This window comes from Anser anser (genome assembly GCF_964211835.1).
Source record: "Anser anser genome assembly, chromosome: 8".
Classification (NCBI taxonomy): domain Eukaryota; kingdom Metazoa; phylum Chordata; class Aves; order Anseriformes; family Anatidae; genus Anser; species Anser anser.
Genome location: NC_139728.1, coordinates 22564038 through 22591969, shown reverse-complemented (window position 1 = coordinate 22591969; position 27932 = coordinate 22564038). Strand labels below are relative to the sequence as shown.

Below are 27932 nucleotides of genomic sequence, written 5' to 3'. Positions count from 1 at the left end.
GCAGAGCGCTGCTGCTTCTTGCATGGGTACAGCTTTTTCTCATGGCTTTGTAAAAAACACAAACACGGGATGATTGTTGCTGTAACTTAAACAGAGCAAGGTCATAGTTACTGAATCCTGCAGTTGGTGAAGCAATCTGTGTAGCAGGGAGTTTCTTTGGGATTTTTTTTAACTTATTCATTTGGAATTCACGGCTTTCTTGATGAGGCAGGGGTGGTTTCGATTTTGCTCTGCTAACACAGCAGCGTAAGTAGCTGTGCCAGTGGCACTTCTGTAGTGACCAGGATACCGGCTTGGTAGTACGTGTCTTTCATTTCCGTAAGGGCAGTGGAAGCGCGGGTTCTCTTTACCTGTCAGATTTGATGAAAGGCAGCGAAGTTGGCAGAAACGTGGTTCTGCTCAGAACCCTTCACGAATGCCAGGATGTTGTTTAACTTGTGTTCTGCAAGGTGGCGTGTTCCTGTTAAAATGTGCCAAACTTCAATGAGTTATTGTATGGTCAGGAGATAAATTTACATTTTTGGGAGTGGATTTAGATAGAGACTGATAGCGGCTAAGCACCCACCGTCCCATGCATGTGTGTGCAGACCTAAAAAATTCAGGTTGAGTCAAGGCCATTAGCATAACAGCAAGCAGGAAGGGAAGTCTGTCGGTTAAATTAATCATATATACTAGCAATCGGACTGGGTTACCCTAAATTGGAATTTTTTGATTAAAGTGTACTTAACTTTTTTCAGTTCCTGCCATCTAGATGGGCTTCAGAAGTGCCTGGCAAAGAGAAGAATTTTAATACTTTATACTTCTTAGACCTTTCTGTAATTAGGCAGCAAAAAGACTTTGTAAAATGTTGGTGTATGCAGTTCCCTAAAATGACTAATCTGAAATAGTTGCACTCCCAAGGTCTGGCTTAACAAAAATCCTTTGAACCAGTGCATCCAGACATAACTGAGGTTTTATACAGTAAATGATGATCAAAACTTTTTTTTTTTTGCAGTGTGTGACCCCGTGCCTCTGGGGCTGTTGTACACTAGGGGGCTCACCCGGAGCTATCAAAGTTCTAGGACTTAGGGTTGTTCCAGCAAAAATGCTAGCATATTTTTCTTTTTTTTTCTTGGTTCTCTCCTTGAATCATGTGTTCCCTTCAAATTTGGGGGTTTTGTAGCCTTATCTTCCACCTTAAAAGAAGCATCTCAGCTTCATGGTGTGTTGTTGGTGGCTCTCAATAAGCAAAGGTATGTGCACCTACTGTGTGTTTATGATGTTGCCTTTAATTAATGTCCTTGGTTTTAGGAAGAAGTGAAGTATTTTGAATGAGCTTCCCATGGAAATCTATTTCCAGCAACTGTTCTGTGTTCAGGTAGGCAGTGTCGGGGGGGATAATGGTGTGGCCAAGAAAGACTGACAGGGGACAAAGGCTTAGCGTGGCACAGGCTGCGTTCCTGGATCGCTGTGACTCTCATGGCATAGTTGCAGCATACGGAGCATGTGACGGTGACCATTGTGCTCTGGAACTTTGTCATCCTTCGTGTGTGATGAGCAACTCTCCTGTAAATAAAGGGCTGAGCCTGCCGTGGAGGTGTGTGGTGTTATGATGGGCACGGAGATTATTGTTCTCCACAAAGTTGCTGGTGCGCTTATGGCAAAGCTTACAACAGGTCTCCAGCCTCTCAGCAGAAAGGAGTGTTTTGCCATTGTGTTCCAGTGCCCCGTCCATCATGGAGGGATTAATCAGTATTCACATGAGGTGGTCTGAAAAGGCCTTTGATGCTAGTCTTTAAAAACTCGGTGGGGCAACTCTGTTACCCTGCAAATGTTGAATTTATTATGATCTTCACTTTTTGTACTGGAAAACCTTCCTCTACTTTGAACTCAGTTTAAGCAGAGAAAAAGGTTAAAGATGACTTAAACGTCTTCAGATTGGCTGGGCCTGTTGGAGTGTGTCCTACAGCATTTAGGGAACCGAGAGCCTGCAGGGAGGGGAAAAGTTGCAGAGTACTGAAAAGCAGTGAGTAGCGCATCTACTCGCAACGTTTAGAAAAAGGCAGGGCTTGGGTATGTTCAGCTTATCCTCATCACAGAGGGGCAAAAGCAGAGCATGCACATCAGAGTCTCTCCTGGGTCAGAAAACGTTTGGTGTTTTCACTTTTGTGTGTTGAGATAATACTCTTACTAAACACACGGATTGTATGCTCTTGACAAATTCAAGAAGTGGTCTGAAATCAATACAAGGCATTTTAGTGTAGATGGGGTTCGGATTGTGTTTAGGAATATTACCTTACACGGAATGAACAGCTGGCTAGGCAGCGGTCCTGTGAGAGTATCTAGGGGTTGTAGTGCTTCCTAAATCGTCATGAATCAGCAGCACCGCTGTCGTGAAAATTCACTTGTCATACTGGAATATGTAAAAGAGTTGTAAATATGGTAATGAAGCAGTTTTCCCGTTCTGCTGGGGAATGGTTGATCTCCAGCTGAAAGTGTCTTGTTCAGTTTGCGATATTGTCATGCTCTGAGTAAGTTATGGCTAGGTAAAAAGGTCTGTAGAGAAGATAAGGTCTGGAAAGATATCACCTGCGTGAAGGTTGAAAAATGAGATTGTTTAGCTCTGGAATGGTTTTGTATAACTTGCGTTTCATCAGACGCTAGCAAGTAAGCTATAAAACAGCTTAAAGTTACCTGCAGGTGCAAGCAGGAGCCAGCTCTGACATCCTGGCACTGTCTGCAAGCTGTCAGGCTAGGTAGCTGGGTCACATTAGTTTTTATCATCTTCAGTACGTTGAACCTAAAAGCTTATAGCTTCAGCAATAAAATTGGAGTGTTTGTGCCATTTTTTGTTTGTTTTTGGAAAATGTAGCTATGTTTGATCCCAGAATGTGCTGTTAACATCCTTTTTCTGCTGCCAAGCAGCGCTAGGATATGGGGTGGTCTGTGGGGCTTTCCCAGCTTCCCCTAAAAAAACTATTAGGATCACCTTTTAAGTCAGGGAACAATGAAGTCCTGACCTGGAGAAAGATGATTTCAAAGGTAGCTGCAGAGAGAGGTTCAGCAGCTTGCCCTACCTGTGGTGAATAGGACAAGCAGCTGGGAGCAGAAATGGCAACCAAAGATATTTAGGTTAGGCATTGGGTGCGGGGACTGGCTTTCAAACCTTAAGAATAACCAAAACAGATCGTAGAGATACACTTGGAGAGTGCTGATATGGTAATCTTTCATGATTTACAGCTCCCCAAAATATGCCAGTGGAGGTATGAATACCTGCATAATGGATTCCAGCCCACTGATAACAAACTTGTTTTTCTGATGCTTATTGAGACATTTCAGGATCAATTTTTGGACCTCTGCAGACTGAAGATGACTGTACAAATTCTTTTGGGGGATGTTGCTTAATTTATTTTCAAAGTCATCTGATGGGAGAGGGTAGAACTAAGGTCTTTTAAACCTCAGGAGAAGGGGATGATCTATGAAACCTCTCAAGTTTTTTTTTCCAGATGTTTTCCTAGTATTCCCTAGTTTATTGTAGGACACTAGGACAGAGGAATGACATTGCTTAACTCTTTAACTTGCACGCTGTACCTGCAGCGGACCAAGACAGTAATTCTCTGCAATATCTAAAGACAAAGCTCAAACCCAGTGGGCAATGTGTTGTCCATAACTCCTTGATTTATTTTGCTGAACGTCTCTCAGAGCTTCACTGCCTAGATCATAGAGCTCCAGCAAAACAGCCTGAACATCCTAAGAGGATCTCTCTGCCAGCTGCAGCAAATCATCTCATCACAAGGTTAGGGATCACTCGTTCTCCTTTTTTGTTTTGGAGGCCAAGACCAAACAAATGGAATATTTATTCATGCGATTTATTTTAGATGTGTAGGCCTTGTTTTAAACTGGACTGTTTTCAATGACATTTTTGCATCGATGTTTGATATTTTCCTTATTAGAGTGCTGAAAATGTTAAGCTAGTGGAAGGAAAAATGATAGCCGAGTGTAAACTTCACAAACTGTAACGCAGGTGTTGTACACATGCTGGGAGGTGCTGAGTGAACGTGTCTTTGTCATGTCGTAGTCACAGATGAATAAATATTGGATTTCTTCATATTGTCCTGGACTTGAGGTAAAATAGCTTGGAAGTAATCCAAAGGGAGGGAGGGGTGGAGATGGTATGATTAGTCCCGCAGTCTTGGGCAGGAAGTAACAATAGCTGGAATGTACTGCCTGGCCCACTTGGTAGTGCCGGCCTTGTAGGGCTGGGGTAATGGTATTGGGGGGAAGTAGTACTGTAATTTTGTTTGGGAGAATGGCCCTTTACTTCTGGATCTCCTTCTCTGTTTGTTTTGTTGACTCTTTTTCTTTCTCAGTTTGCAAGTGACGTGCCTTCTTTTCTTATCCTTCATCTGGAATGCAGGTTGTACCTCTCTGTACTGGATATATAGCCTGTTTTGCCTTGAAACAAATGTTTGGTATAGCCTGGTTGTATTTAATAATCTTTAACAAAGGAAATACGTTTTTCTCAGGTCTGAAATGAATATATTTAAATGTAAATGTTCTGTAGTAGTAATAACAGCACCGATAAAATACTGGGTTGTAAAAGTACTGGCTTTCCTTTAGTAGGAAATGCTCATCCAGTTTTTTTTAAGGTACAGGAGAACTTCGTTTCATTTCTGCTTACAGCCTCCATCTCTGGAAGACAGGTAGGCAGGAGGTATGCGGTGTGCAGCAGGGATAAGCCAGTAATTACATACTTGCCATTCTTTCCTTATGATGGGGAACATTATCCTGGTGCATGCTGCTAAGAGGTAGAAGTGACTTGGGTCAGGAAGGCTTTGGGCAGGCCACGCAGATGTGCTTGCTGTTCTTTGCTATTTCACTTGATCTGGTGCGAGGTTTGGGGGGGATGGTGGTACCTTTAGAGGCAGCAATGACAAGGCGTTGTGCTTCGTAAGGTTCGGGGCAGAGCCCTGCCTTGACCTCACATACTTTACAAAGCTCTGTAGATCAAAGTGCACTGCAGAATAGATTTTTGATTCTCTTCTCTTGAAGAGCTAAATAGGTCTTTGGAATTGATTAAAACTAGCAGAATACCTTCTCCAGGTTTTAAAATAAATACCTCACTTCACAAAGTGCTAAAACTGCTGGAAAGTTCAGAACATTGTTCACATTTAAACACTACTTAATGCTCTTTAAATTAAGGGGGGCGGGGTGTTACTTCTTATCAGTAGTGCCAACGTATACACTTGCTTAATAGAGGTGTATGCAATACCTGGCATCCTGTTCCTTGCAGTAGGGGACAGCAGTGAGCAGGTTTTAGTATTTCAAGTGAACACTACAGTTCTCTAACAAACTACCGCAGACTGCTAAGGGGGCATTGGGAGGCAGTAGACCGAAGTGGCACAGGAGAGGTCCGTAAGGGATCATACTATTGTCAGTGGCTGTATGGTATCAAAGCTCCAGGAGTAATTGTTTGTAGGCACGGTATCTAGACAGTCTGTGCTCTCCCATTCTGTGCTTACAAGATGTTGAGTCTTCTGGTTCTCGCATGTTTAACATAGCGCTATCTTTGTGCTCAGAGTAAACTCTTCAAAACCCACTGGAATGATTCAGTTGCAAATGCCAAGCTGCAAGTTCTCACTTGCTCACTGAGGTTCTGAGCCTTATCTTGCACAGGCTATTGTCAAGGTTCCCCAGAAGCCAGCTTTTCCAAAATGTGTGTTGGGCTTTTGTGCAAAACATAACTTGCTTTCACAGCTGAGCTTGCAGGCTCTGTCCTAGAAATCTCTTTTTCTCTGTGATTTGGTTGTGGTACTCCTGTATGTCCTTGTGTCTTGGTTTGTTGTGAAGAAAGAAAGAAAACATCTCCTTTCGCCAGACGTCACTGTGTTCTAAAATATCTGTAAGTATTCACGAGACCAGGTCGTTAAAGGCTTTGCAAGGTATGTGGTTGGATGTGTGTAACTTTGAGGGAGGTAGGATTTGGTCAGTGTGACCTTCGAGAAGTGGGAAGCAAGCAGGTAAATGGAGAGGGTGTTTGTCAAACAGTACTGCACAGGGCACCGGGGGAGGACTGTCAGTACAGCAGAGTTTTGAGGGTATAGCTATGGCCATGTGGACCTTTCTTAACCTGGTTTCACTTTGCTAAAGTTAGCCATCTGATTTGCGAAAGTGGTCAGACACACAACAGTTGATGATTTTCCCCCATCCCTTACCTGCTACTCTGCAAAAACTTTTGCAGGGACTAGCTTCTGGCGTGTTTTCATCTGGGAGCGTATGCATCTGCAGTGTTGTTTCTAGAACACAAAACAGTTTTGATGATTCTGCAGCATGGATTAATTTGCTTTAACGTGAAAAACAAGGTGTTAATCTTTCAGTAATCGTTTTCACAAAAACCTTTAATACCTGCGTGTACTCGGGAAGATTTTTCAATACACAATTAACATTTTAATTCATCATTTAGTGTTCTAATGGGCTCATACTTCCATAATTCTATAAAATCCAGTTTGAGTGCTGGGCATTTTTAGATGTTAGATTTTTTCAGCAGCCAGATGCAATTCAAACAACACTTTTCACAGTATTTTTAATTAATACAACTGTCATTTGTATTTGAGTAACCTGTTGGGGGTCTAGCTACGATAGAATAGGGACAAGTAGCAGGGGCAGATCAGTGTTAGAGTTACTCTGGCACACACCACCTCGGGCTTGTGAGCACTACCTGTCGTACGTGTCCTTCTGGAACATCTACATTTGTCCTCTGAAAACGCAGCCGGATTTCAGTAGTGAGACAGACTGAAGGTGTGTCTAGACAATTGTATTAATGGATACTGAGAGCAAAATGAAAGAAAGTTTGTTTTGCAGATACTTTATGTAGGTGAACCTGCCATTATCTGCGGATACATGAGCTCAACTTGAGAAGACTCAGCTCAACAGTTGTTATGACAACTATTGAACTAGTAATGCTGCAGTTGTCTTTTATAGGAAGGCCTAATAATATATGCGAGGTTGAATCAAGATTTATAATCACGTTATTCTAAAAGGGCTATGTGCACAAATATGATTATCCTATTAAATAAAATGTTTCTCATAATACCAAGCCGTGTTCTGGGGTTGGTTTTTTAGTTTGTTTTGGTTTGTATTTTTTGTGGGGAGAATAGGATAATGAAATGTCATGGTTTTTTTATATGCTTAAGGAAATCAGAAGCATGCTTTGGACTCCTGCTAGGTTGGGCTGCAGGTTGTGACTCGCTCTTTCTGTGCATGTACCGCATGAATCAAGACCTGTCATATTCTGGTGAAAACATAGGGAATTAATTCTTTGCCATAAACTAGCATACACCTGTTAAATGACACTCCACTCTGCAGAACGGCAAAGTAGAAAGCTCTGTTGTGTGTGTTCAGGCATATCTGCTTGATTTAAAAATGAAAAGAGCTGCACAGAAAGAAAAGTGATGAGGGAAGTAAATTCTGTTCTGCCTTATGCGCCCATTAAATTGTTCACTAATTTTTCTGAATGCTTTTGCAACCCAGCTGACATCTGATCTTTAGGAATATTGCTGAAATCCCAGTTGAGTTTATAAAGATGGCCAGTTAGAAAAACAAATCTTTACTTTTAAGTAAACATGTTCTAGTTAGAGAAATACATAGAAATGCAGCGAAGTGAACAGGGATTGTGGCAGGGATTGACAGGTCCTGTCTGTCTGACCTTCTGTAGTGCTGTTTGCTGGATTGATAAATGTATAATGAAGGGTAAACGTTTAATTTTACCCTGTTTTTCAGCAGAGGCTCCAAGGCTTTGATTTGCTGCTGCAAGAGAGGAGAAATGGAATTAGGGGCTGTAATTAATAGGATGCTCTGTAGATAGCAGAGTTGAAGGGGGACCTGAGGAGGTTCACAGGGAACACAGAGGCAGAAAAAACATCCAATCAAACTTGTCTGTTTTGGAAATGTGTGCTGAAACATTTAGTGTGAGCAAAGGTTCGAAGCACTGATTTCAGGGCATCCCTGTTCCGAGGATGCGCGCTAGATTGGTACGGTGCAGCAGGACACCTCGTGTCTGTCCAGCCACTTGGGGCTGCTCTTGCTTCCCAGCGGGCAATTATTTTGTGGGTCAAGGCACACATGGAAGCAGAAGTAATAGAAACAACAACGCTGCTGATCAGGCTGATTTGTGCATTTTTGTAGGGTTTTAGGAACATCATCCCTTTCTGATTAGCTTGTTTCTCCTGTGTTCCGTTCTGGTTGGTATAGGTCGTGGCATAACCTCCTTGGTTCATGCTGCCAGGTATATATGGAAGGCTCAGCTTGAGAATCAAAGCTTCAGAAACTCTCTGGTATCCAGATTAACTCTGGTCACACCCGTGTTAGGAGTAAAGTGAAAGTTAACAGAAGGATTAAAACAACTGGACATCTATAACGAACAGTAACACAGCAAGAACACTTTGTGCATGGTGTATTAGAGGATGTTTTTGACCTTGATGTGTGTTTCCTTACCATAATCTTTGTGTTGCTTTTAAATTGAGTATGCCTGTATGTTCCTTCCATTTTCATGTTAAGCTTCTAATATTTATTTAGACAAATACACAGTGAAATTTTGTTATATAAAAAAGCATCTGATAACGTTCACTGATTTTGGACTACAGTGGTAGTAGTTTTATAGCAACAAAAGCAGGAAAAGATCTTGCTATGAAAAAAACAGATGAAACACTTTAAACGCAACAAGTGAAAATAGATCACTTAAATGGTTTTTAAAAAGATTAATTAAAACTGTTAGCAAGCAGAAGCCAAGTGCTAATACAGAGTTAAATATTTTATGTTCTTATATTACTTGTCAGAAATTTCTGTCTTATGATCAATGAAAGAATATTTTGGAGTGGTTGATAGACAACCTTTTTTCTTCACTAAAGCTTATTACAGCAGGTTTAATTGTTCTGAAAAGAGGTATGGCTTTATAAAGTGTCTCATTTAGTGATATTCTCGTTTTCTGCTTTGTATTTGCAGAAATAATTCAAAATTGAACACCAAGAGAGAATAAGAATGGATTAAATTTGCATTGACGAGCACCTTTGTTTGATTTCTTTGCTTGGAACTGGGAGTGGCTACCAGGGATGATCTTTGGCCTTGCTGTTTTCCATAGTGAAGCAATTGAAGACCAGATTGGCTGAACCATAAGTGCAGTACGGGAAGGTTTGGGAGCTCAGCCTTCAGAGTTTGTGTTTGTTCCACGCACGTGTTCACGTGTGTGATCAAAGAGAGGCAGACCCATATGTACTGTGAGGAATCTTTGCTGTATTCATTACTGAATAGCTGGCAAAGGTCATTTCAGTTCTGCGTGTAGTCAAAAAGAGAAACAGTATTAAATATTAGGAAGAAAGCATAAAAAAATGCAGAATTTTGCCAGCGTATAAATCCTAGATCTTGAACGTTTTGTGCACTTTTGGTGACCCGTATATAAAAAATACGGTAAAGGTTAGTGGGGATGATTAGAGATGTTCAGAAAGTTTCCACAAGTAGTCTGACTTAGCTTGGAATACAAATGGCTTGATGGGTATGTATATCATATATAAATTCATAAGTATCATGAAAAAGTGAATGTGGTGTGGTCAGGCACTTTGATAACACAAGAGAGCATCCAGTTGAACTGAGAGTGATGTTTTTATTGCCTCAAACTGAAATTTACACAAAGTACAAGGAAACTCTGTCTCATCTCATTTGGGAGACAAAAATGTATACATGTGTTTAAAATATAAAGCAATTCAACAAATTGGCCCTGACTGACAATTAACTAATGCAAACTGCCTTAAAATTCTGCAGAACTCAGAAAGTATGCTCTGACCTCTGTTGCTACTTATGCTTGTACTTGCACTTCTTTCTTAAGAATTTACTGTAAGTTGCTATCAGAGAATGTTATTGATAGACTTTGGGTCTTGCCCATTATTATTTTGTGATATAGCTGATGTCAGTTATATGGTAGGTTATAAAAGTGGTCTGTTGGCCAGGGTTCAGCGTGTGTGAGGAGGCTGTGAAATGTAGCATATGGGCTAGTCCTGGAGACGAAAATGTTTCAGGAGTATTTACAGCAGTATTTACAGCAAGTTTTTGCTTTAACAAAAAGAAAACATTGCGTTTTAATGTCATATACCTTATTCTTTTAGTGATATTACATGCAAAGGAAGATGATGACTGACAAGCAGTTTGTTGGAATAAGGAGCCATCTACAGGCTGTTTGGCATACAGCTGTCAGGATGTTGCTTATGCCAGAAAATACAATTTTGGAAGGGCTCAAGACAAAACTTTGAAGTTTCTATCTGAAGCATGTCTTCTGTGTGCTACTTGAAGAGAAATGGGTGGAGATTAAGCATCTCGCTTTAATCTGCAGCAACTTCTATGCAGATTTTCTTAAGCCTCCCAGTAACTGCAACATCCACAAGTGAGATTGTTTCAGAGTAAAAGTTATATCAAAAGTATAGAAGTATCAAAACACTTGATAAAAGGTTTGAGAAGATGTGGAGGTTATTCCTTTAGCAAGTGTCAAGTTTTCGGATAGAGCAGCGCTTGTCTGTGGGAACAAGAGCATGAGGTTTGTAAATGTAGGCAGCAGCCCGAAGTACCGTGTCTACAAGTTGCACCAGGCTGTATACGTGCATGTTGAGATGTTGCTCCTTAATGAACTGCCCTGGTCACTGATAATCCTAAGGATATCAAAATAGCAGGTTAAGAGGCCTGAATCTTCTACATTGGTGGTGGGAATTTTGCACTGGAGTTTCACCCTGGGTTTGACTGTGCTGAGATAGCAAAACAGAAGTTCTGCTAAGTGCTGATAGGCTTTCCTTTTCCATTTCTGAAAAGCAATGGAAACCTTTTTGTGAAGGTGAACCTGGGTATTGTACTTCTATGGTGGTTTTATTTTTGTTGTGTATTTTGACCTAGTTCTTACTTCAAAATTGCAATTCTGTGGTGTACGTTTATTTAGGTACCTTTTAAATGCAGGAGACAGTTCTGTGTGAGTTTTGCTCTGTTTTGGTCCCGTCTTTCAGTTCAGTGTGAATCATTCCTGAGGTTCATTAAATCAACATCTTAATGATATGACTTTCCTCTGTCAGTAGTTTGACAGAGCTTAATTGCTCTGCAGTTTGTTCTGAAAAGCATATTTATTCAGAGGGCGAAGTGATTAATCTTATTTAAATACATCTACCTCTGCATTGCCCGTGTCCCTGTTTTCTTCTGCTTACTACTGAAACGTTTGGTAGCAGCCTCAGGAGGTCACATCTGAAGGAGCTCTGTACCTGTGCTGAGTTCAGCGTGGTAGGAGAATTGTTTTGTCTGCAGCAGGTGTTTCACACATCCCTGTACGCACTGAAAAATTACCCATTAATGTAATGTCCTGAGAGGTTAGCACTTCTGTTGTTGGCAGTGTTGTGACACTTACTAGCTTGTGGTATTAGATGCAACGTTCAGAAAGCTTCCAGGTCAGCGTTGCGTATGGCCAGACGTAATCTGTTCTTTCTTCATCTCTGCTGGTGCTCTGTAGGGGTTGTGAGGCTTCTTGTTTCCATTCTGCTTCCAGAAACGTGATCATGGCTCACATCTGAAGTGCCAAAATCCTTCCCTTCTCCAAACTCTCCTACACAACAGTAACATCTATTTCCAGAAAGAAAAAATGATAGGGTGAGGATGAAAAGGTGATGATTCTTACAGTATCACCTGTGTATGTTTATTTTGAGCTTCTATCAAACCAGTCTTAAACTTGCACCAAAAAAAAAGCATGCTTAGCAGAGTAAAGAATGGCATAACGAGTGCAAGGAAAACCAAAATTGTTCAAAGAACGGAACCACATCCAAACAAGGAAAACCAGCTCTGACAAATCAAACATAAAGGCATATAAGGCATGCCTGAAGGGATCCTGAGAAATGTCTGATGGCATAAAAACAGCAATAGAACCTCTCAGATGTTTCAGGAGCAGTAAACCTTTCAGAGTTGGCTGGGTTTGATAAGATGGTTGGAAGATAAAGAGACCACAGCAGGAAAAAGCATTTTTTGTTGGTGGTGATATTTTCAATGGAGCAACTCGGGGAATTTCCCAGTCTGGAGGCTCACCTTACAAAGAAGTTGGACTGCCTCAAACTGATGTTTAGAGATTCAGAATAATCAATAGTAAAAAATTGCTAGTGCCATGTAGCATTCAGTAAAAAAATATTAAAGGAACTTGTACACAAAATTTCAGAATGACTGCGGTGTCAGCCTTGGTGGCAGAGGAGCGGGAGATGGTGAACACGCCCCTTGGTTTTGACAACAGGAAACCAAAGGCAGGGCTTTAATAAATAATAATAATTTTTAAAAAAATATATTTTACTTGGGGGCAAATACTGGGATTGTTGTGGGACTCCTCTGTACAAGTGTCATATTATTGCTCAGTTGTGATTAAATAGTGTTAAGATTAATAAGAAGGGAAAAAAGCTTTAGTGTTTTGATGTGTTCTGTTAGAAATTTGCAGTCTGTCCATATCTTGAACCTTGCCTACCATCGCAAAAGGGTTGAGTTCAAAGATGTGGAGAAAGATGACAAGGATTAGTTAGATTACGGAATAGCATCTGTTCAAGGGAGCAAGAGTAGGCTAGCTTTTTGGCTTTGGAAGAAGAATGACTGGACATAATGCTGTGTGTGACATGGAGAGGATGAGTTGGACCTGAGTATCTGTTCCTTCTGCTATTTAGAAAGAGGCCAGATGGATCTCTAGTCTTAGCCAATGCATCCATTCTTCACAGTCCTTACAGATGTTGGTTTTGCTGCTTTAGACTTTCTGGCAAGGCACTGTTATAAAAGGGATTTTATTAAATAAATTGATAGTTTGTGAGACTGACTTTGAGATTGGACTAAGGTTTCCTATCCTGTCTTAGCACTTCTGTGTCCTCTTGAGGCATCCAAGACAAAGAGTATGGGTAAAGGGATTTACATTTTAGGTGATATAGTTTTATATGGCTAGATGATTTCAGTTTGGGTTGCGATTGGAGATCAAATAGCTTTTACACTAGCACTACAGCTGCTCTGTTTCTCCTTCTGTTTTCCTCTCATCACACTTTGTCATGTTTCTGTTACTTGCATTGATGGTGTTTTTTTGTGTTTTTTTTTAGTGACTACAGTTCCTGTCTTACCTCTTTGATGGAAGAGGACTATGACCCAGAAGTGAACTTTCCACTGTAGAACAAGAAGCTGTTGTGGAATAATTTGTTTCCTTTTAAAAGCAGTACCCAGTCTACAAAAAAATAGAGTAGAAGAGATTATTTTTACACCTGGCATTTTTCAGTTCTTGTGACCTATGTTTCAGCATGTAAATGGTGAAAAACGGGGATATAAACATTTGTGCCTGCTTTTGAGCTTTACATCAAGTAGTGATTAGTTCTGTGGAGCATTAACCAAGCTACGTGAAGTCCAGAGTATATCCTGACATTCATTTTTCAAAAAGAAAAAAAAATATACTTTTTTTTAGAAAGTTTATCTGATAAAAATGAAGATTATCTTTTAAGAGCACGTGGTCAGATGCTTCTTGTTTAGATCTCAGCATTTGGGGCAAACATTTTTCTATAACGTGGTCCTTTTTCTAGAGTGTTCAGATTGATCTGCAGACCATGAACTATCCAGCGGAGTTGGGTGTATCTGTTCAGTATTAATGATGGTGTGGTTCTGAATGTTGTCATACAGACCTGGCAAACCTTTTTCTAATGTAAAAGCTGACTTCTGTAGTACCACGACTAGAGGATATTTAATGAGGTGAACGTGGTCGTGGCTTTTTTTAAATACAAATTACCTTCTTAGGTATTTTTTTTGTAGTGAGAGTGCAAAAAGAGGTTAAAATGAGCAGCTGAGGGGGTGAAGGGCACAGTTGGCACGAAGTGCGGCCTCTCGAGCTCTGCTTCGAGACGCACTATTGCCTCAAGGCTGGCCTGACGGTATACTGGAGAAGAAAGGAACCAGAAGGTCAGTGAAGCAGAGAAGAAAGTGAGGACATTGGACTGCAGAGGCCGAACTCTGGGTGAGTGATCATATGTACTTTTTTTCCTTGCCTATGCAGTATTGACTTTTTCAACTTTAATTCAGCCATGAACAAATAAAGCAAAATGGAAAGCTGAAGAACCTTCCACAAAAAGGCAGAATTCCATTATACAGAGTAGTAATGGAATTCTTAACGCCTTGACTAGTGGAAATTGCTATGACAAGTTGAACAATTCAGTTTCATGTTCCTCAGTGAGACATCTGCTGGTCTTCAGTTGAACTTGCATTAAGATACAGGTCTTTCAACCAGCTTGTGGTCTTTAAGTTGAGGGGTGCAGGAACTGGCATATGGTTGTCTTTCAGGTCTCTGATCTGCTCTTAGTGTCTCAATATCATCATTGGTTTGGTCATTATTTAATTTACATTATTTAATTGCCCTGGAATAAAATCTGCAGTGGTCGCTCCTTTGTAGATCATGAAACAGAGCAGTGAAGGAATGTACCCCAAATTCTGGCATGTCTTAGTTCGGTGCATTGTATGGCTTATGTGTGCTTTTTGTTCTGTTTTTTTTTCCCATCTCCAGGCCTATCCTATCATGAATTTCATAGGTGTGTTTTTAGAATGGAATTGTAAATGGAAGCTAACTGGGAATGTTTAAGTTACTACCTGTTCTGGTCAGAGGAATAAAGCAGGAAAAAATAATGTTAGTGTAAACAACTAGAGTGCTTTTCCCGTCCTGATAATATAGACCAGGCTTTGGGAATTAATTTGTATGATTATTTCAGTTTGGAAAAGATAAGTCAGGGAATGGTCTTTTCATTTACAGATCCTGGCCATGAGGTTTGATGCCTCATTTTATTGAAGGGAGACACTGGACCTAAATGGCGCAGCATGACTTTGTTCCTGCCTGGCTTAACTTCTCAACACCACAGTCAACCAAGGTAACTAATACAGATCACTTGTTCTTACAGCTATGACAGTTTTAAAAGGGCAAAAAATTACCCCAGTGTTTTTCTGAACTTCAAATGTTTAATTTTAACTTCTGGTGTTTTTAAGAAAGGCTTTTGGAAACATAAAGGTAAAAATCATTTTTGTTGGTTTTGTTTCAACATTGTTTTATTTCAGAGGAGGAAAGATCTGTTGCATTCAGACATGAAAGTAGTTCAGTGTATTTATGCTGAGACTTGAATGGAATCCCAAATAGAAAATAATTAAAGAAGTGTCCCCTAATCTGGGGGTCAAGTCTTGAGCTGCCACTTACTACTCAGGATATAATTCTTCGGTTTTCATTTATGAAAATAATATGGCCTTTGCTATAGTACGTTGACAAAGCCCTTGGTCTCTAACTCCAAATTCAGAAATACTCATTTTTTTTAAAAGTTTAAAATTAAGGCGCCTTCTTTCTAAAAATGTTTTCAGAAGAAGCTTAGGTTGGCCCAGGAAGTCTGTTTTAGGACTTGAAAAACTTGCATTACTTGCATAGGGCAGTGTTTAAAAATACTTCAGTGGCAAACCAGATCACAATGGACAATATTAAGTGAAAATACAGCTTTCATTTCTATGCTTAAATACAAGGAGACAAAAGTAACTTCAGGATGTTTGCATCGTTTAAAATGAGCCCCTGCATTTTTATAAATGAGGGGAAGTGAAGAGTAATAAATTATCTGGAATTTTAACCCTAGAAGTATTAATGTCTTCTACAGAGTCTTTGTCATTTCAACACAAAAGTGCTCTAGCTTGAGTATTTCTGAATTTTAGTCAGACTGATAAGATCCTCCATTGCTGTCTGTTCTTTTGACTTTAGGGAGGAGTGGGTGAATGAGCACTTCCGCAATGTAAAATTTCTTAAATGAACTCTGCAGAAAGTATGTATTTGCAAGGAGTGCTGGTGAGATTATTGTATTAGGTTCTCTCTGACTCTTTGTAGGCTATGTGGAGCTGTGTGCCATTCAGATTAGGTTCAGGTGACTGATGTCACTGGCTAGACAATGCAGATGTGGATGCTGTATTGAAAGCACAGGAATGTGGATTTTGGGGTGGTTTTCTTCAGTTGACAAAACATCACTGTTGGACACAGGCTCCTGGATAGCCCTAAGGAGAGTTTTATTACATAACCTTTGTCTTTCTGCAGTCCCCTGCAGCCACCTTTGAGAAACATGGAGAGCATCTTCCACGGGGAGAGGGACGCTTTGGGGTGAGCCGTAGGAGACACAACTCTTCTGATGGATTTTTCAATAACGGGCCCCTCCGAACTGCAGGAGGTGAGTAGGATGGATTGGAATGCATTCTGAGAGCAAACATTCTGGAGTATTGTATGGAAAGAAGAATTCTGCAGAATATAAACATTTTCCCAAAAAGCACCTTTTCAAAACATCCTGTAAGAAATTTGTGCTATTCTCTTCTCTCATGCCATGTGCCCAGGCCTTATGGGGTTTCTGTGGTAGCTGTATATGCCTTGTGTAGCTTGGTTTATTTTTTGAGATAATCACACGGTTTATTAAGTTTGGCCTCATAGTTACTGAGTAATCACTGATGTAACAAGAAAAACAGCCTGTTATTTCCAGTATTCTGCATGCAGTGTTGACGTTTTTTTTATTTGCATACTTATCTCCTTTTGTTTAGACTGCTGGCATCAGCCGTCCCTTCTCCGCCATGATTCTGTAGATTCTGGTGTTTCTAAAGGAGCTCATGTTGGGCTTTCTGGCAGTCAGCCTGGCTGGCATGGTCCCTCACGGGGCCATGATGGTGTGAACCAGCGTGGTGGAGGAGGAACTGGAGTTCATCGCCACTGGAATGGCAACTTCCATTCTCGGAAAAGTTCCGCCTTTCAAGAAAAGCTGCCTGTTGAAGCCAGGGAAGAGAAGAAGGAAGACAAAGAGCAGTTACAATTTGAGGAAGAAGACTTTGTAAGTGTGTAGCTTCTCACTAGAAGTGGCAGCTGTGAGAAGTAGCTTTTCAGATCTCATTTTTATTAGCGTTGATAGGTGGCAAGGATCTAGAGTTGCATTCCATTCCATGTTTCAGATTACTACAGGTTTTAACAATGATTCCAGTGCTTGCAGGATGCTAATTGATACCCAGAGTCCTGGAGACTTGATGACCTTGTTGGATTATGGGTTTTGGCACGTTGTTATATTTTGCCAAATGATTATTAACTGAAGACAGCATTGTACCTCACAAGTCAGGTCTTCAGTGCTCAAAAGGTGACGCTCTGAAGGTGACAGTTTGATCTGCAACAAGAACAGTAGCTGTATTTCCTTTGTGGCTTTGCTTACAAAGCCTTTTTTGCTCCGAAGTACATCTGTTCAGTGTATCTTCAGTCTAACTGCTGTTCCTTTCTTCTGCATTCTGGTACCTGTCAGTGTACATGATAACCACCCCAAGCTTTCATGACATGTGCCCAGACCTTTGCAATCATCTGTCTTGAGTCATCTGGAATAGTATTTTCTTGTCAGCATTTTTTTTCTTCTCTCTGTAAATCTGTGGATCAGTGTTTCTTCAGCCATTTCTTCCATTGATATCTACAGTTCATCAGCCTTCTTCTTCCTCCAGTATTCCGATTTACCTGGTATTGTCAGTTACAATAGTCTCATTTATCCTGGCTCTATTTTTACTGGAACATCTTTAGTTTTCACAACTTTGCTAAACTGTACTCAGACTTAGGGCTTTTATTCTTACCACATGCATTTCTTAATATTCATGCTTTAGGATGTAAGCAACAGTTCTACTTTTTTTCCAATTTAATTATTTTTTTCTCCCTTTTGACAAAGATCTTATTCTTAGCAGATGATGCATTTTGTTTTGTGCATCTTGTTTCTCACTTTCTCCAGGCTCTTATTGACCATTGTAATAAAGTTGATGTTATCTGTAAAGTACTGGTAACTCAGTCCCTCCACTTAATGTGATTCCTCTGACTTAATCTTCAGTGCTAAAGCCATTGCTGTCTCCAGTACTGAGAGTTCTGGTGACAGTGTGCACACTTGTGTGTATCATCTTCAGCTTTTTGCTCTCTTACTCAGCTTTTATTTCTGGAAGGCTGTTTAAAGCTGAAATTATCATGGCATTTTAATGTTGCCACTTCTGTTTGGAAGGTTAGGAGTTGGAGTGAAATATGAGTGAAAACATAGCTGCTTCAGGCCAGAATCTGGTGATTCCACTTAAATTGCTACAGAAGCCAGTTTGATTTAAACTGCTGGGTTTTTCAGTGGAGTGCATGGGGAGTAATTGCATGCTCTTGTTCGGCTGCTTCTGCTGTGGGAGTGGTAGCCTGCCTCAGTGGTTGGTTAACACCTGGAGAGCAGTGATTAAGCTTACATGTAGATTACTGTTGATCTGATTTCTCAAGAATACTCTAATTCAGGATTTCTATAAGCTGGTTCTACAGACTGTCAAAAGCCTGTTGAAATGTAGAAAGCTATTGTAATGATAGCGACCGTGCTGCTGTAGTCTGTCTTAGCCTAAATCGTTCTTCTAGGTGCTCCTCCTTTGTTCTCTTTGTTAGTGCCTATAAATCCCTTTTCCCAGCTACATTGCTGTGTCTTCTCTAATTACTAATTACTTCCCCCATCCCCACACTTTTTTTTTAAAGGTGATAATATCATACACCTATACTGTCTGGTAGCAACCTTTGCTAAATAACTCTTGTATTGTCTTTGCCATAGTGGAGAAACTGTTTTCTGTGGTTAAGCATGTAGCTGTTAGGGCCTCTTGGCCAACAAAACGAGAACACTTTTCCTGAAAGGTCTGCAAAACAGGCTGTTGTTCTAAGTTCTCCTGTAGTGTGAGCACCACTGCTATCAAACTGACCTGTAACTGAAAAATGAAGCACTGAAACAGAGGAATTTCTAGGGTCTGAGGCAGTAATTTATACTATGGTGTAACATTTTTTTCCGAACTCGTATAGAACAGGAATGCCTACTATTTCAGAAACTCATTATTAGAGACTTATGTGGTAGTCATAGTAACTAACATATGAAGGATTCATTAAAAAGAGGAAAAAGATGACTTTATTTTGAACTGAAGTTATTTGGGATGGGGGAAGAGGAATAGCTAATCAGGATCACTTTTCTTTGAATGGTTGGATTTTCTGTACTCTGCTTTGAGCTTGGGACATGTACTTAGTTGCTCCACTGAGTTCTGATACTGAATCAAAGGTAAGTCTGTGGAAAACACTGAGCCTGCGTGCAGTATTGCCCTGGAAAATGGACTCTGAAACTTAACTTACATTTAGCTTTTTTGTCTATAAATATGTGACTTGATTTTTTCATTATTCCTTAATATAAGGAGCCTAGTGTAGTTCTTTTGTTGGTTGAACTGTTAATGTAGAATTACTGTAAAAAAAAAAAAGGGGGGGGGGGATGAGACTAGATATTCCATATACTGATGATGTGGATTCTGTTTTATTTTTTGAGCTGCCAATCAAGTACCGAAATCTTTTATGGGTGTGTAAGTTTGTGGAATCTGTTTATTGCATAGTAGAAGACTGAAGGGCCTATTGTAAACTTGCTAATAGTTCTGTTGGAAATACAGCAGAAGCCAAGGAGAATAAGAACTTGAGATTTTTAGATGTCTTGTGACAGAGCGCTCTCTTGTTCTAATTCAGATGATGTTCAGAGAAATCTACCTATACTGTGGTTTCCTAGAAGCATGTTACACTAATACAGAATCTTTTTAGTTATGAATGAATATGCTCAATTGCATTGGTTTTTTTGTTTTTTATTTTTTTCTAGCCATCTTTGAATCCAGAAGCTGGAAGACACAACAGCCAGAACAAACCTTTAGGGACACCGTCTGGAGTATGGGGTAGGTAAAGGTGTTTCTGTATGGAATGCTCATGCTGAAGCAGCAAATTGCGAGTATTATTAACTATACATACCTATATAGAAACTATTATTAACTGTAAATAGTTTTTAAACGCTAGCTTTTTGCTCAGAGAAGATCTCGAAGTCTTAAGCAGACAATTTGCAGCTTCCTCTCCTTTGTTGTTTTCCTCCCACAATTGTTACTAATCTCTTGGCCTTTTTGTCTGCTTGAAACCTGTACTTGTCATAAAAAAAAATGCTTGTGGCAGCAATGTCAGTTTACTGCATTTGCTTCGTGTCTTACTGCAGTTACAATTTCATGCAGGCATTGCTTGAAGGGTGGAGCAGATTTGAGTGAACTAGACATCAGTTCCTGAGTTGAGATCTTCATATTAGAAAAACAACAAAATTGTTGTTATTCGGTGGATTAGATTTATTTGCTTTAAACTCAGAACTGGTTTGCTTTTGATTGTGATATGATATGGGAATCTATGCCTTAAAAAAAAAAAAAAAAGGGGGGGAAATGACTTATCAGTTCCATCAACTAAATATAGGTTTGTTAATCTCTAATTAGAATGTAATTAGATCAGTGGGGTTAAGCACTGAAAATAATAAAAATACCAGAAAGAAACAAACAAAAAAAATACTTGTGAAAGGAATGCAATCTGGTCCTAGAACAAGTTTGTCAGGTACTTACTGTTCTGCTCAAAAAATAACTGGCATTTGTGGATTTTTTAGGTGTTTATGCTAATACTTAAATTACTCTGCTCCTGAAAACGTGTTGGTGAGAAATATTAATTGTGGTTCTTTGCAAAAACACTGCATCTTCTAAGGTATAAATTATGCAAAATATTTCTCTGTTAGTGAATTAACAACTGATCCATGGTTGCTCAAAGAACTGCTCTCATCTGTCCTGATTTCTGTAGTATGGTAGAAGGCTGTTAGCTGATGTCACTGTAGGTTTTTCCCTGCAGAGTCAAGGGAGCTGTTGTGGTTAAACAGAGGAAAAAAAATGGACTTTGACATCCTTATCTTTCTGCTCAAAGCTGAAACAAAAGAACAGCTGATAGCAATCTCGGAATTAGACACATATAGTTTCTAAGGTTTAGAGGGGAGAAGCTGGAGCAGTGCACTGAACCTGTTATGGAACAGAACATTTGTATTTTAGGATCTTTCCTGTTTTGTTTTTACAGAAAACCCCCCTAGTGCCAAGCAACCTACCAAGATGCTGGTCATCAAAAAGGTTTCAAAAGAGGATCCTGCTGCTGCCTTCTCAGCTGCATTTACATCACCCGTTTCTCACCTGGCAAATGGCAACAAAGCCACCACCATTGTCCCAAGTGTCTACAAAAATCTGGTTCCTAAACCTGCAGCTCCTCCTTCCAAGGTATGGGGGTTTCCAACCAAGTTAGTGAACGAGGGAGAAGCCTCTCCCTTGATATCAGAATAAACCATCTAAATAAGAGTTGGAATATAGTAGTCTCTAGGGTAGTCGCCTTTACATTAGAGGCCTGTTTATTACTACAGTAGTTTTTCCCTGTTTAAAAGTATCATTTGGTTTTGTCCACGTAGAGAACTAATCTCTGTTCTGGCTATACTGGTGTCTGGCTTAGTGTGCGGTGTTCTGATACATTAGACAAATCCATATCATAATTGGACAAAAATAAGCAACACTAGAGAATAAGAATGTGTACTGAGGTGTGCTTGAATTGCTCACATGACTACCTTAAAAAATATTTATTGGGTTACAATAGTTTGTGTTTAAAACACAATTGAAGTTAAGATCAGATTAGATTGTAGCATTCTGCAGTTTATGAGCCTTAAAGACAACCTGGAAAAGTAATCGATTTCGTGCTTTCTTTCACTGCAAGAGAGTGTTGATAGTTCAGGTATTTTAGAAGTTAAAATTATTATTGAAACTGTTCTTTAAAAAGTTATGCAAATATTCAAGAGTATTTGCACACCTTTTTAAAGAACAATCTCGCTAAAATTTGTTAATTGCTAATGCTGGCTGCTGCATTCCAACAGAAACTTCTGTGATAAGAGTAGAATAGTTCTACACACTTCAAAGAAAAAAGCAAAGTGAGAGAGTTTAACCGAACTTTTTCTATGAGAAAGCAAGTTTAGAGCTTCTTTCCACTTTGTAAGTTTTTCTTAATTCAGACCAAATTCTGCCAACTGCAGGAAAAACCTTAATAATGAAAATGATTATCTAATAAGCTAATATAGAAGTTTACTTTGAAAACTGGTCCCTTTCTAGATGATATGGGATAAATTGGCCTATTATAAAGGGTTATTAGTAAGAGTTTTCTGTTCACTGAATCAACCCATTAAGTGTTTCAGTCTAGGTACGTACTTGGTTAGAATAGCTAAATAAGATGGAGCTGTTGTGCAGTGAGCCTAATGCGGCTTTTATTTGTGTTTGTACAGCTTGGTTGATATGTGTAATACAGTCTTAGCTATTTTTAGCCTGGATGTTTTGATTCCTGTTTGAAACAAAAAGACAAAGATACAGTTTGTCCAAGCCATCAGATTGTCTCTCTGCTTCAAAGCAAATAGTATTGTAGTGAAAAGGAGTGCACACGGCTTTTCTGTCTCAGCTGCTGTTGTGTCCAAAGATAGTCACAGATTGAATAACTCGGGATATTATCTGTGCTCACGGTTGAAATAAACCTTCTCATTTTTATAGATAACTTGAAAAATATGATCAGGCTTTTTGAGACAGCCTTGTGACTGTGGTATGGAAGTTCGGTTTATGTCAAAATACAGGGTTGTTTGTTTTGGTTGTGTTTTGTTTTTTTAATCTTGTTTTACATAGTTTTCGCTTGCATTCTAGATTATGTATCTATATATAAACTGGAATTATGGCAATATGTAGTGGTAGCTGACTATGTTGCCTTTCAGTGAAGGATATTCTGTACTGAACCAGTTACTACGCCTGGATTACACTTGGATTCATTCAGGTGTGACAGCACTGTTAACACATGAAAAGCTATAGGCCTAGTGGAGAAGGTATAGACTTGGAATATATGGGAGCTCCCAAGAGATCACGGTCATGTTAACTGTAATATAAATGCATATTTAGTCATTTTTAAGTAGGTTTGTATTGACATGGTGCTGTGATTACAGGGGCAGCATGGTGCTCCTCATCGGTGAGGACTGCAATAATTAAGAATTATCTGTCTCATCAGCAGCTCTTTTGTTAATGAATCGTGACCATTAGTAGAGCGAAAGGTGGGAGATCAGCATGCCCTTAGAAAAACTATGTGCATGAATGATGCCTTTTTGAAAGGTACAAACATGAAGCAGGGATGGTAGGATGCATTTTTCTGAAGGCTCCAGAAAGTTGTGTGGAATTTGTAGTGCATAACGTGATAGGGGGATCAAAACACTCCCTTTGACCACGTCACCAGTATTAGAAAGCTGCCACAGGCAAACTGAATGAAATATGTTTTTGTTTCTTTCTTTAGATAAGGATAATTCCTCACAGCTGAGCAATGCGTGAAGGGCATAATCTGCAAATGATTCCTTTTGATTCTCATCTGTAACTGTTGTGCTTCAGTCTAGTGGTCTCTCTAAGAAAGTAACCGTAGTCTGTCGTTAAATTTGTCTAAGCTGCCACTTTGTGGACGGTGGGAGAATAACAACTAGCAGCCAAGAGTTAGGTACCTAAAAAAGTGCAACGATGTGCATATGCAGAGGAAAAGTCCTTGTCAAAGTAATTCTCCACTCTCATTGTGCTACCAGGCAATATTAAGTTGGAGTAGAAGCCTATTAATGTGAGAGAACATACTGAAATAATGACTTCTGCTTTCATTGTTCACAGAATACAAAATCCAATTACTCTCAGATTTAACTTAATCCCACTGTGCATTAGTTAATTTGCTATGACTTGAAATTTACTTCAGAAATCTATCGGTTCAAAGGGACCAGTATGCTTTAATGCCCTGACAGGTATATTTCTCATGCTACTTGATACAAACCTCTTGTTAGAATCCTTGTAGTGAAGACTGTCACTTCAGTGTTTGTTCTTCGTTGATGAGAGGTCCGTCAATAACATACTGAGTAACAAGTTATCTTGAAGTCTTCGCTTTTCAACAAATCACCATTGTATCTGAAGGGATACTTCAGAGAGTATCCAGACCAAAACGATAGGTGCTCATGCACCTACTAGAAGGGTAAACTGCCTGCTTTTCTTTTTTCCCCTCAATCGGTGCAGTGATGGACACTTTCAGAGCCCTAGGAAGTAAATAATTGGCATCCTCAGTCTGGATAGAAACATTCCTTGATGTTTCTTCCTTGCATGGGAGGAGCTCCTGTCAGATGATGCAAACCCTTTCTGTGTGGCACACAGTGTTCCCATATGAAATGTGAATTTAATTGGGATCTTTTACTTCCCATCTGTGTGTAGCTCCAAGATGCATTGCATCACTTGGTGGTGATTCCAACTGATGAAGGGCAACACTAGATTTTCTCCATGAGCTCTAACAGTGTTTTATTAAAGGGTGGTGCCTGTGAGGCAGAATCGTGTGTGGCTTGGGCAAAACAGAAGATGACAGGAAAAAACTAATGGATTTAGGAGTAAACTTTTTGAGAAAGTTCTTGTAGAGGGAGGAAAAAAAATCCATACAACAGGCAATTTCAGTCAATACAATGTTTGTTTTACTGCTTGCAAGCAACCCACTCTAGTGCTTTACCATTTATTGTTTTCTGTATATTTTGTGTTCTTTTCAATATAGCCAAGTCCATGGAAAGCCAACAGAAATGAACATAAACCAGGCTCGCTTTCCTCCAGCCGTGACTCTGCCTTTACCAGTCCAGTGTCTGTAACCAAACCAGCGGTACTGGCAAGTGGCTCAGTCCTTACATCTCCCAAAGAGGTAAGGGATTGGGTCTGGGGATATGATGGGAACTTTATCACTGTCACCTACTATAGCTTAAACGTAAGGTCCTTCCTGCATGTGCTACCTAGCTTTGTACCCCTGAATAATGACTTGCCTTGTGTGTTCTTAGTACATCCTGTGACATCTCTGATACACTAAAAGAAAAATGTGGTTTACCAGGATGTAAAGACAATGCCATTGGTGTTTGTCCAAATGTATTAGGACTCCCCCTCAGATTTAAAAAAGAAATTAAAAAAAAATTTGACTAGTGTTGCATAGCTAAACATACATAGATTTGGTGTGCTATTGGAGTGCAGATACCAAGAACAGATGTGAAGCGTATGGTAAACTGATTCCCATATGGGAAAAGAAAGTGGAGGAGAAGGATCTGCCTTACTTTCTGTAGGAGAACAACAGCATATAAGCAGTGAGCTTTGAAGGGATTCAACATGTCTACGTCTTCATCTAGGTGTCTGTTTTTAACGCTGGTAGGAGGTGATCTGCTGAGGTTAACGCTGACTTACCTCCACTTTTGGTATGAAGTGTGGAGAAAATTTCTGAATGTAAATTTCTTAACACTTCAGCAGTAAGTGGGACTTGACGTGTTTTGGCCAGCATTTCTGTGGTTCATTTTTTAGCTTGTATGCAAAATGCTGTTCTGGAGCTTGAAATTCCACAAAAGTTAGTAGAAAAATGTCATTGAATAACTTTGAACACTTAGAATACTTTTTTTTTCTTTGAATATGTTGGGGACATGCAGTATGGAAAGCACAGGACCATGGCAGTTCTGTATAGTACTGGTAAAAAGGCTACTTCTACCAAAAATCTCAAGTGGTTTTAGCAGAGTATTCCAAATTACCAGGAGACATCTAGTTCTAAGTCTCCTTTGTCGATGGTTACTTTGTGTTGCTTACAGTCAAACTAATTACCAAGTTTAAAGCTTTAATGTTTAAGTACTATGCCAGCTTTTCATCCTAATATTAAGACACTTATGCCTTGTACAATTGCTGATTTGTGCATGACGGTGTTGAATGAGGCAAAATCTGAAAAGGCTAGCTGAGAAGTGTTCACCATAAGGCATTACTTTCAGCACACACTTACCTCACAGGCATTATTGCATGCCGGTGTTTCATGTGAAATAGGCATGAGAAGCATAAGCAGCAGTTGCTGCCTGTTTTTGCTTTGCTAAGTATTTTAGTTCCCTTAATCTTTGCTTAGAGCACTATGTGGTATGATAAAAACACTTTGTAAAGGAGGTTTATTTTGAAGAGCTTAAATTTGCAACTCTCCCACCCTAGTTTTGTTTTTTGTTTTCTGTTGTTTTTTTTTTTTAATTAAAAAAAGGCAGGAGGGGAAGCTACACGCTTTAGGAAATTGAACTCTGCTTTTGTATTGAGAAAAAGATAACCAAAGCAAGTGAAGAAAAAGAATGGCTTTGCATGCAAGATTCTGGGTCAGGCAGATATTTATACAAGTGGCTGAATTCCTCATCTTAGAGTAGCCAGATACAAGGTCTGTATATGATATGGGGAACTTTCACACAACATGTTCTTAGATTTCTTTCCCATGTCCACTCAAAATGATGAAACATTAAATTGAAATTCATCTTGGCTAGCAGTGTTTTAATTGTACTGTCATGGCTGAGGCACTGCTTATGTGCAAACTGTTGTGCCTTATGCCTGGTTCAAAGATGGAAATTAAGAAAGCAAAGCACTGTTGAAGAGCGTGGGAGGTTACCTTGGGTTCAGGAATTCAGCTGAGCAGATTTACCACAGGGTCAAGGGCTGTCTGTGACTGGCTAGGCACAGAATTATCTGGGTTGTGAGTGTTCGTAGGCAAGAATCAGCAGCATGCTCACCAGGAGAGGATACGAAGGCTGTGGCTACCTGTTTCACATCCAGTTGGTTGAAGATGTACCACTCCCTGAAAAGAGATTACCACCCCGAAGCTTAATTTCAGAGTAGAGGCAGCCAGAATGGCTTAAGACACAAATTTGAACTGAGTCTAATCTCCCCGATTTTTTTAATTTTGTGGGATGAGTCCTGCAAAAAGTTTTTTGCCTCCATATTCTGCTGTAGCCTCCAGCATTACTTGAGAGAGTTACGTTGCCAAGGAACAAAATAAATGTATTCATGGCCACATGAATTGACACCTAGAGGAAGAAGAAATTAGAGCTGGTAGTGATAGGTGGGAACATGCTGGTAAGGGAAGAAGTGGGTACACACCGCCGTTCAGTATTTTGATGAGCATTTGAAATTAGATTTCTTAAGGGTTTAAGAGCTAGTCCAGGAGCTGATGAGCATTTGAAGGTACAGACCCTGAAGAGGGCCTCGTCTTTGTAGCAGTACAGTTTAAAGTCTCTGTATTCTTCCTTCTTTGTCTAGAGTCCTTCCAGCACCACCCCTCCCATCGAGATCTGCTCTTCGCGCTTGACAAAACTGATGCGCCGCACCACCGATAAAAAGAGCGAATTCCTGAAGGCACTGAAAGATGATAGGAATGGGGAGATAACAGAGAACAGAGAATGCGACAAGCTGGATGATGTAAGATCACTGCTCCCCTGTCCCGTGTTGTCCACCTGTCCTCCCCCTTCTCTCCTCATACATATATCATCATGATGTATTTAAAGAGTTGGGTACTGAAAAAAAGCAGCATATATAATTCAGTCTGTGGTGGAGCAAACGAATGACTTCCATCGGTCTGATATGCATGTTAGCAGAGGTAGCGCACAGCACTGTGGTGAAAGGAGATACGTAACATGATGAAATGTTGGTTTCAAAAGGGTAGGTAATAAATGAGGTGGAAGGGAAGGAGAAGATAGAGAAGTTAATCTAGAGTCTTGCAAGGATTCTCTCAGGGGTTGAACAATTCCATGTTTTAAAGTCTTAGTTTCCTTTCAAACTTCCTTGTCAAACTGCATTCATAGGAAAGCTGAATTCAGTGCTTGTAAAAAGTGCAGGATAGTGGCTTAAGCCTCAGGCTTGGACCAGAACCCTGAATGTGGAAGTCTGTGTCTTAACGTGTATGTAAAGGACATCTTTAAGAGAGGGGTTTTCTTGGTATTCTCTTTCTGAAGCCACTGATTACAGCTGTGTAATGCCAACACTTACTCCCTCTACATCAAAGTGCAGTCTACCAAGTGACATACATATCGTGTTGTCTTGTCACAGGTAGGTAGAAGTTGCTTTTAAACCACTGTCAGCCCAGGCTCTGTTGAAAGCACTGACTTGAGGTGAAAAGGCTTTGATTTACCCCCAAGAGCAGAAGCTTGAACTTCAAA

The 27932-nt window shown here is 39.9% G+C and overlaps 1 protein-coding gene across 2 annotated transcripts in view; it reads left to right on the top strand.

Annotated features, from left to right (window-relative positions):
- GPBP1L1 (GC-rich promoter binding protein 1 like 1) overlaps positions 1 to 27932 on the top strand; it is a 33806-nt gene that overhangs the window by 3115 nt on the left and 2759 nt on the right. For both annotated transcript variants that reach the window (XM_083846951.1, XM_083846950.1), the window contains exons 2-9: positions 13110 to 14008; positions 14795 to 14909; positions 16100 to 16229; positions 16591 to 16874; positions 19698 to 19770; positions 20963 to 21156; positions 24509 to 24649; positions 27037 to 27195. In XM_083846951.1, coding sequence (XP_083703077.1) covers positions 14850 to 14909; positions 16100 to 16229; positions 16591 to 16874; positions 19698 to 19770; positions 20963 to 21156; positions 24509 to 24649; positions 27037 to 27195 — 1041 coding nt within the window. In that variant the 5' untranslated portion in view covers positions 13110 to 14008; positions 14795 to 14849. The remainder of the gene's footprint in view (positions 1 to 13109; positions 14009 to 14794; positions 14910 to 16099; positions 16230 to 16590; positions 16875 to 19697; positions 19771 to 20962; positions 21157 to 24508; positions 24650 to 27036; positions 27196 to 27932) is intronic.